The following is a 10,511-nucleotide window of genomic DNA, read 5'->3' on the forward strand; positions in this document are numbered from 1 at the left end:
CCAGTTGCCTACAGATGGGCTTTGGGTCCCCAATCTGCATTCCCCCTCCTTCACAATGGTATGATTTTTTATTCTTTGATGCCTGATACCTAGAGGCTCTTTTCAAGGTGATGCCTCAAACCAGATTCTGTACAGACATGTATGAGGTTTTTTTTGTGCAAAACTTTTTTGAAATCCAAGCATAGGTTTTTCAGAATGCACATTTCCCGTGAGCTTTTTGAAGTCTCCTTATACATAGAACTCTCGCTCCATCTGGCTTATCTGGAGGAGCAAAACCAATGAAATGTGTATAGACAGAAATTTGTGAAAGGAAATATGGCTCACAAAACTGTGAGGGAATGGCTTTTGCAATTAATTGTAGGGGCTGGCATGTCCCAGATCTGCGGGCCAGGCAACAGGTTGGAGACCTATCTATCCATCCATCCAAAACCTTTTTATTGGGAGGTAATACAGATATTATATCATTCCATAGTTCAATCACATCAAACTGTATTATACAGTTGGTATTATAATGAATTTCTTCAAAACATTCTCTTTCTTTTTGAACTCCTTGATATCAGCTCCCCATTAACCCCCCTCCACCTCCATTATCTTTTCATTAATTTTCCATAAATATTTTTGAAGCCCCTTGTATAGTTTCTGCCAAACATCTGAGAATAACAGCCTAGAAAAGTTGACAGACAACTTTAACCATCACAAGCTGTTAGAGTGTACACAAAAGCCCAATAGAAAATTGAGCATAAAATATGAAGCAGGTAATTTACAGGAAAAGTATAAATCAAGCATTATGTAATTTTAAAAAAACTTAAAAGACTTATTTGCTTTGTAACTACAAAAATATAGTCTTGTTCCCTCCCACTGTCCGTGTGGCAGTGGTTAGTTCCTCAGGTGGTCTTGTTACAGCTTCATCTTTGTCTTTGTGGGGGTCAGTGCTGTTGGAGCAGCTCCTATTGACATCTTGATCATTTCTAAAGTTGGTAAATCAGTGGTTTTCTGGGAAAGGCCTAACCACCAGCTGTTTTGGTAGTAGAAGCCTTGATTTGGAGGAGTTGTGTGTGTTATAAATACTATCCTGTGTCCCTAAGGTGTGCCTGTGGCACGGTGGATAAAGTGCTCGGCTGGTAACCATTTGGCAGTTTGGTTGGCTTTGGGAGCCGGTCCAAGTCCATCTCTGATCAAACACTTGGAAGCATGAGTAAATCAGCGGTTCTCAACCTGTGGGTCACAACCCCTATGGGGGTCGAACGACCCTTTCACAGGGTTAGCCTGATTCATAACAGTAGCAAAATTACAGTTATGAAGTAGTAACGAAAATAATGTTATGGTTGGGGAGGGGGTCATCACAACATGAGGAACTGTATTAAAGGGTCGCGGCATTAGGAAGGTTGAGAACCACTGACTTAAATAGTTTGCTCGGTTAAATCAGATCAAACGTAAGTATATTGGAGATCGTTCATTTAAAAATATCTTGATATTTCAGGTGCTAAAATGATGTATTTTCTGGATAAGTCAAGGCAAGAGAAAGCAATTGCTATTGCTACCAGGCTGGATGAAACTATAAAAGATAAAAACGTAAAGGTAAGATTTAACCCAACATAATCCTTAAGTGGCCCTTCACAGTTTTGCCTGGACTTTAACTTCAGCTCTGCCGGTTACTACCTGGAGATGGCATGGTCCCTCCCTGCTCCTGCCCGAGGGTTGTTAACTGAGTAACAGAACGCAGCCAGAAGCACTCAGTGAGTGTGATTAACGAGGGCATTTTCCAAGGCCACTTTTTAAGCATTCTACTGATTTTGTTGTTTTAAGCCTTTAACAAAGTTGAATTTTCGTGTTCTTACTTTGAAGTGATTACTTCCTGTGGACAAGCAGTTCATTTAGACTGAAACCTTGTTGCTTTCTCTTGTATTAAGAAATGCATCATCTTTCTGTTAAAGGGATCCTTGACTAGGCTTTTACACATTTTGATGCCTCCCTTTCCCCCTAGATTTTGACCAAGGTGTCTGAGGCCCTGCTGGACGGCAGCCTTGGGAAGTGCCGCCCCCAGTACGAAGAGTACCGAGCGGCCTGTCACCGACGGTTTCCTCTGACGCCGGCCTTCCTGCCTGCCGCCAGCCAGGCCGACAGTCTGAGCGCAGCGCTCAACCACACAGCTGTTCGCTATGATGTTTTGGCAAATGAAATGTGAAGCCTAACGGAAGGTTGCTCTTCCAGACCCGAGGCAGAATTCCAGAAGTCAGGATTTCTTTTTCCAGGGTGCATTCTGATATAGATAGAAATAGTTGGATAAAAATTTTCAACGGAGTGTTCTGTAAGCTTGTTTTATTCTTTACCCGACCCTGTTGGTGTCTGTAAACGTCTGTTAAAATCCCCGATTTCTACCCTGTATGGTTTTACCCTACGTTTCCAAATGGCAAACACTGCAGTAGGTGCTGTCACGTCTATAAATGTATTGATTTCTTATTAAGATAAGTTATATGCTGTGCCACGATATTGTTTTCTTTGGAGCCTGGGTTTCAGGATACATGATTTGATCCCTTGTCTTACTGTTTTGTTTGATTGCTTGTAGTTGCTTGCTTTTTACTTAAAGTCCATTAGTTTTAAGTTGTTAACTGTGTGTTAAAAACAATCTAGAACGCATCATGGCAGATGATTGAGGTTTATTTAAAATTTAAAGTGCCCACTTTTCTGCCTTAATTTGTCATGATGTACCACTTCCTTGTAGCCTCCGTCCCAGCGGTACTTTCTGGGTGACCCCGGGTTAGGGTTGGTTTTACCTCTCAATCATGGAACTTAACTGGCAGGTAGATGTATTGCCGTGCTCTAAATAGCTTTTCAGTCTCACAGGCAGGAATTATGCTCTCTTAACTAAGCTGCTCTGAGTGTTAGCAGGTAGTTTATGTCTGAGGGTTGTACTTCAAGGTAGCAGAAGAGGCCGAATGTAAAAGATAGTGAAACAAGCATCTTACTCTGAACAGCCATGCATCTCTATACTCCTCAGCAAAACGAGAGTTTACACTATCGTTAACTACTAAAAGATAGTATTGTTGAACAATGATTTTTATGTTTGCTGGGGGGTGGGGGGGGACTAGCTTTTTGTCCTGTCTTATACAGAAAACAGCAATGGAATCATTGAATATGTTTGTGTTTCATTCAAAACTATGTAAATATGTCCAATATTAATGCTTCCCTTTGTGGCAATATAAATTCAAAAAGGGAGATTCTATTTAGACAAAAAATTCTAATTAAAGTGATTTTCCATCACCCTAATCTATTGGACTCTTAATTGTTGAATTTCACTGTATATATAATGCCAACCTATATGATGTAATAAATTATTTTGTACACAGTTGCTTATTTGCCTTTGTAGTTGTGTCGATGGTATTTTTACAGAATGCTTTTTTCTTTGAGGGAATAAAAGCTTGTACATCTTAATCTTTGCAAGCTTATAAACAAGTGTAATTCCCACTCGTAACCAATTGCCAGGTATTTTCTGGTGTCACGGTGGCTTGGTTTCTTTTTGTAGAACTTTAATGATTTTAAGTTAATCAACTTTGACATTAAACATTTTGGCAGATAGATAATTCATCATGTTGTTTTCAGCCAGATGTGACTTATCTGAAAGGTGGCAGTTGATGGTAACTAATGTAGAAATTGTGCTTACCACATCAGCCTTTTAAAAAGGATCAGGTTCACGCAGAGTTGCTGAGAGTGGTGGGGTGCGAGGTTCCCAGCAGAAGCTCTAGGAGGAGGGAAACGGGACAGCGCGGACAGAGAAACGCAGGAGGAGATCAGTCAGTGTGCGGAGTCGGTCTCTGTCCGCCGACCCACCCTCACTGGAAACACTGGCCTGAGCTTATTTTCTCTGATTTAATTGTTTCAGGCAAAGTATATGTGTATCCATTTGTCGAAATTGTACTGATTTCTTCTTTGCATAGTATAGCAAGGTCTAGCTCAATATTACTGTCCTGACATGGTATTTTTCAGTAGCCTCATAATGCATACAAAAGCTGGATAATGAATAAGAAAGAACAAAGAAGAATCTATGCATTTGAATTATGGGGTTGGCAAAGAATAATGAATGTACTTTGAACTACCAGGAAATGAGCTTATCTGTCTTGGAAGAAATGCATCCAGATGCTGCTGCAAAGCAAGGATGGTGAGATTGTGTCTCGCTCTTGGACACATGGCAGATTGATTTGATTTGTGGCTGCTATAATGGGCTCAAACGTAGCAACATTGTGAGGGTGGTGCAGGACTGGGCAATGCTTGGTTCTGTTGTAAATGGTAATTCTCAGAGTTGGAATCGATTCAACAGCACATAACAGCAGCAACAATAGGAATTAAAAATCTCATGCACCAAAGGTGGAAACAGCCTAACTGTCCATCAATAGATGAAGAAATGAAATGTACATGCATATCATAGGATGTTGCTCAGCCATAAAGGGAGTCCTGGTCTATGCTATGGAATGGGTGAATTTTGAAAACAAACTGAGTGAAATAAGTGAAAAATGAACAAATGCTGTGTGATTCCCCCTTCCATGAAATCTTTGCTTAGGAGACATTGAGCTTCGTTAAGGATGGTGGGAAAATCTGGAAATGGACAATGGAGCTAGTTGAGCAACATGACAGGGATAATTGGTGTCCCTGAATCATGTGAGCATTGTTGAAATGGCAAATAAGTTGCTACATATACTTTACCATAATTTTAAAATTCTCAGATGCAACTTTTAGGTACAGGGCTCTTGTCTAGCCAGCCGGTGTGGGATGTTTCATTGGAGAGGCCTTTTAATTTCAGGCTGGGTACTGGACTCAGATGCTAGATCCTCTCAGGACCCTCTTTAAAAGAGTAAGAAGAAGGGTAGGGGAAGCTGGGGAGAGGAGGGGAGGGGATCACCGATTGCAATGAATGGCACATAACCACACGCACCCCATCCAGGGGGGGGAAACAGAAACCAGAGAGGAAGGGAGACAGCGGTTGGTGTGAGATATGAAAGTAATAACCATTGATAATCGATCAAGGGGCCATGAAGGTGGGAGGAGAGGGAGGGAAAAAGAGCTGGTCCCAAGGGCTCAATAAAAAGTGTGTAGAAAAGAATGATGGCAATATATGTACAAATATGTCTGATACAATTGATGTGTGGATTGTAACAAAAATTATAAGACCCCCAATAAAATGATCTTTAAAAAAAATTTTTTAAGTAAGAAGGGCTCTCTATTATATACTAAGGGGCTTCATAAAGTGTGTAGGAAAATAGAGTGAAAAAATAATGGGATCTCCCCGCTGTTGTGAAGCACCTTTGTCGGATGGTGTCACTTGTTTTAGTTACCTCCCTAGCTGCCTTCCTTGGCACAGCGCCTGCCCAGAATAAGTCCCAAGAGTACAGATGCAATAGCCTCATGCTGAGAAACCAGAATCCTACTTCTCTCATCCACTTGGAAAATCAAAGACCACTGGGTCAGGCTGAGTTTTCTAGACAAAACCAATGACAGTCATTGTGTTAGTCCGGGTTGACTAGAGAAACAAATCCAGAGACACTCCTATATATGTAATAAAGAACTTTTATATCAAAGAGTAATTGTGTATTAAGAAAACATCCCAGCCCAGTCCTGATCAAGTCCTTAAGTCTGATACTAGCTCATATGTCTGATACCAATATATAAGTTCCTCTTCAGACTCATGCAACACATGCAATGACAACGAATGCAGGAAGATCACAGCCCTGTGGGTAGAAAGTCTTGTGGATCCAGTGGCAGTGGAATCATCTCGGCACTGGCAGGAGTCTCCACATGGCTTCTCCAGCTCCAGGGCTTTGGCTCTATCAGCGTAGCTCCTGTGTCACGTCAACAGGAACATCAAGTAGATAGTCAAAGCAGAGAGAGTGTATTGGGCCTCCAGTGAGCTATGTATCTCCTTTGCACCTCCAAAATGAGGTCATCAATCTGCGACCTGATTGACACGTTAGACTCCACCCCTTCGCAAGTTGACAGGAGATTATGTAACTGCCATAGTCATGTATGTACAAGAGAGACTCTTCAAGAGAAATTTATATCAGGGATGTGGCCCAGCCGAGTCCAACTCAAGCCCCTGGGTCAGCTGCTTACTGGAGGCCCTTGCAGACTCGTGGCCACTAGTCGATGGCTTAGGAAGGTGAAGGGGGAAGCTAGGAGGTGCAGAGCTGCATGGATCTAGGGCTGGCAGGAACATGTCAGGGCGCCTACCGCTCCTTGGGTCGGCAGGCCACATGTGGGAAGGAGAAGACGGGCAAGATAAAGAGACCAGTTCTCCACAGTGTCTCCGAAATAGGTCACAACCTAGGTAGATACCCTGAGGCTAGGTTGTGACTGAGAAGGTGGGCTCCACCCACACCTTCCCACACGTGCAACAGGTTGACACCAAACTTCACTGCAGGCTTTGGGAGCAGCAGTTGTCGGTGCAGACAAGGCCAGGGCCAAGAACCACACCACGTACAACCAATCCTGGAAATGGCACAGAAATGGCATCAAGAAACTTTCTGAGCTGCTGCTCCTGGGGGATCTTCATGCGGCTTGGTATTTCTCTTCCCCATCTCTGTTTCTCCCTTGTTTAAACAATTTCTTTCATACCGGGAAAAAAAAAAAAGTTGAATTTTCAAAGGAAAGCCATTCCCAAATGGGAGTATAGCCGTCATAGGTGGAGGGGTTAGGATTTTGCACAGAACCTCTCCCCTGGGGTCTCTGAGATGTGACTAAGCTGAGCAGTGTAGTTGGTGGCTCCCCAGCAGATGTGGCAGGGCAGTCATCTGGGGAACTGAGAAACCCATACAGGCCCTCACAGAGATTCTTCGCTTGTTAATTATCACTGCCTGAGAACGGCTTAACCATAGGCCACAAGTCAGTGAAAAGTGTGCAGAATACAGCTATTCTAACAGTACCCTACATCAGACCTACAGGATGACATAGCCTGTGAATAAGCCACCTGCCCTTTTACCTCCAACCTTGGCTTATTCATCTGCATCTGCAGCCAGCAGCCTGCCATCTGACCTGTCGATCTTGAGTTCATCAGCCCCTGTAGTTACGTGAGTCACAAAAAGCCTCTAGCCTGACATCTGATTTCAGATTTGGAACTTGACAGCCTCTACAACCACATGAGACATTTCTTTGAAATCTCTCTCTATATGTATGTGTATGAATATAGAGAGGCTTGACCAAGTCTGTGTGTGTGTCTACACACACAGATTCCACCAAGCCTCTTTGCCAGTGTGCACATGTCCCAGATCTGAAATATATGTATTTATTTATATTGAGCCCTGGTGGTACTCTGAGCTAGATTTTGGCTACTAGCCACGAGGTCAGAGATTCAAACTTATCAGCTGCTCTATGGGGAAAAGATGAGGCTGTCTCCATAAAGATTTAGAGTCTCAAAACTCTATAAAGGTCACTGTGAGTCTGAGCTGGCTTGCTGGCACTGGGCTCTATACATACTCATATATAAAGCACGCTGATTTTGTTTCTTTCCAGAGCTCAGCCTGACAGCAGCGAAGCACAAGAAACACTGCATCAGTGACACAGGGAGGACGCCATCTGATCATGACCCGGCCAGCAGGCACTCTGTACCTTGGCGCTGTTCTCCTTAGTCTAACAGACACTTGAAACTCGTCCTTATTTCTCAGCAAGGCAGCTGGTGATGACATTCTGAGCCCTAAGAAGCGATAGCTTCCCAGAGCCCTCTGTACGTGGGGTGGGAGTTTGATCGGAGCCTCTAGCCAGCCTCTTTGCCAGTGAGCACACGTCCCAGATCGGGGGCGCGCCCCTTGAAATGACTGCATTTCTTGAACCGAAGAGCCAGACCAAGCCTCACAGCCAATGTTTAAAAATTGTAAATGCTTATATGAAAAGGATACAAACCCAGTGGCATCTGAGTGACTGTTCGTGTATGTCTCTTAATGAATGGATGTGTTTGGATACAAGATTTTGTTACTTAAAAGTAGCTCTAGCTGGGAAATTTTGCGCCAGAGGTGACCTTATACCTTTATAGTTTTCCCAGCACCCGTGTGTCCATGGAAAAGAGAGAGAAGGAAATCAAATGCAGAGAGAGGTGGATATGGGCCAGCTCCCAAGGCTCTGCATTTCTAGTCACTTCCTCTCTGTCTCTAATCTCCTACGAGTCTCTAGTGTTGCTAGGAGAACAAACAGTTAAAAACCACAGCGCCAAAGACTGCTACAGACACAATCCTGCAATATCTGTCATCTGTGAGCCAATGCTTGCGTAAGACGTGCAGGCTGAACAGGAGTGGGAGGGGAGGGGGACTACCCTGTGAACTCAGAGAGGCTTGATTAAGGCTATGTGTACCTTTGCTGAAAGGGATATCCATGAATACAGTGCAGCAGATGGTGGGGGGCGGTGGTGCTGGGGGGCATAACCAAATACCTTGAGGAACTAAGATCCTGGACCTGGGGGCTCATGACCCCTCTGGAGAGTCACCAAAGTAAATCGGCATCATGGAGTTCACAAGACAATGGTCCAGTTCTACTTGGGCGACTGGGTCTTAAAAGCTTGGGAGCAGCCCTTGGGGCAAAATGACTTACTCCTTGAGCTGCTAACTGCAAGGACAGCAGATTGAAACCACCACTTGCTCCTCAGGAGGATGACGCTATTCCTGAAAGCAGCGTTTCTCAACCTGTGGGTCACGACCCCTTTGGGTGTCGAATGACTCTTTCACAGGGTTCGCCCGATTCATAAAAGTAGCAAAGTTACAGTTATGAAGTAGCAACGAAAATAATTTTATGGTTGGGGGTCACCACAACATGAGGAGGTGCTGTATTAAAGGGCCGCAGCTTTAGGAAGGTTGAGAACCACTGCCATAAAGGTTTACAGTCTTGGAAACTCACGGGGTCAGTTCTACCTTGTCCTATAGCGTTGCTGTGAATTGGAACTGACTCGATGGCTGTTGTGTTGAGTTATGAGAGAACCTCATCCCAGCCTCATCTACCACCCCATCATTTCTGTCTTATATTATGAACCACTGAGTCAACAGGGTGCAGAGAGACTGGGTAACTCTCCCGCTTTCAGTCAATAAGTGATGAGCCCAGATTCAAACAGCTCAGGCTGGTTTCCCTCCCAAGGCAGATTCTTTCCCTTACTGGTATGCTAATGGTACACCATTCAAAGAGAGGGGACCCAACAAAAGGCTCAAATTATAGAACATATTGATAGCACATGCAAGTAAAATTTTGCTGAAGATCATCCAACAACAATTGCAGCAGTACATTGACAGGAAGCTGCCAGAGGTTCGGGCTACATTCAGAAGAGGACATGAAACCAGGGATAAGGGATATCATTACTGATATCAGATGGATCTTTGCTGGAAACAATATCAGAAAGATATTTACTTGTGTTTTATGACTATGCAAAGGCATTCTACTGCGTAAGTCAAAACAAACTATCAATAGCCCTGAGAAGAATGGGAATTCAGAACATTTAATTGTGCTCATGCAGAACCTATACCTGCATCAAGAGGCAGTTGTATGAAGAGAAGAAGAATATACCTTAAAACCAGGAAAGGTGTGCATCTTCTCATCATCTGGACTCAATCTGCATGTTGAGCAAACCATCAGAGAAGCACATCACCATATTCTCATATGAAGAAGAATGCGGTCCCAGGACTGGAGCAGAAGACACATCCTTGCTTGCTGAAAGTGAACTGGAACAGAATTAAAAATGATCAGGCTTATTGGTCATAAAGAGACAGGTGGCACCCCCCCAAGACTATGGCTCACTCCCACATTAATAATCAAAACAGTTAAGATCAAATGGGAGGGATTAAAGCACTTGCTGATGAAGATCCAAAAGTGCGGCATGGATTACAACTCAAACCAAAATCCTCACCACGGGACCAGTAGGTAGCATCACGATAAATGGAGACAAGATGGACGCTGTCAAGGATTTCATCTTGCTTGGATCCGGAATCAGTGCCCACGGAACCCGCAGGAGCAGGCGGCGCTTCCTTCTGCGGTGCATAGGGTTTGCTGTGAGTCAGAACTGCCTGGGCGGCACCTAGCAGCCACCATGCTGCAGAGAAGTGTCAGGGGACATGGGGGCTAGCCCTACATCTTCACATCAGATTGCTTAGGGAGACAAGTGTTTCCTTGTTAACTCTTCCCGTTAATCCTTCCAAGGAGCCCTGGTGGTGTAGTGCTTACACGTTGGTCTGCTAAATGCAAGGTGAGCCGTTTGAAACCACCAGCCACTCTACAGGAGAAAGAGGAGGCTGTCTGCTTCTGTAACGATTTAGTCTTGGAAATCCACAGTGCCCATTCTCCCCTGTTTAATGGTCAGTCTGAGTGGGAACCGACTGGCTGGGCGTGAGTTTGGTTTGGGGAGTTAATAATCCCGATCATGACATCTCAGTTTGGTGAGAGGCTCTCCAACCCCAAGACTCCCTGGGGACTTGCTGATCTCCCTCCTTAGCAAAATAGGAAGTTCGGCAGTCACTGAAATCGGGTGATGGCGTTTGGTTTCTTTTTTATTTTTT

The 10,511-nt window shown here is 44.0% G+C and overlaps 1 protein-coding gene across 1 annotated transcript in view; it reads left to right on the top strand.

Moving 5' to 3' along the window:
- Positions 1–3,349, top strand: part of NAA16 (N-alpha-acetyltransferase 16, NatA auxiliary subunit) — a 100,962-nt gene extending 97,613 nt beyond the window's left edge. The window contains exons 19-20 of the mRNA XM_045287090.1: positions 1,481–1,578; positions 1,985–3,349. Coding sequence (XP_045143025.1) covers positions 1,481–1,578; positions 1,985–2,185 — 299 coding nt within the window. The 3' untranslated portion in view covers positions 2,186–3,349. The remainder of the gene's footprint in view (positions 1–1,480; positions 1,579–1,984) is intronic.
- The last annotated feature ends 7,162 nt before the right edge of the window (positions 3,350–10,511 follow it).

The sequence above is a fragment of the Echinops telfairi genome, unplaced genomic scaffold, assembly GCF_000313985.2.
Source record: "Echinops telfairi isolate 266 unplaced genomic scaffold, ASM31398v2 ScPeMD7_11;HRSCAF=52, whole genome shotgun sequence".
Classification (NCBI taxonomy): Eukaryota; Metazoa; Chordata; class Mammalia; order Afrosoricida; family Tenrecidae; genus Echinops; species Echinops telfairi.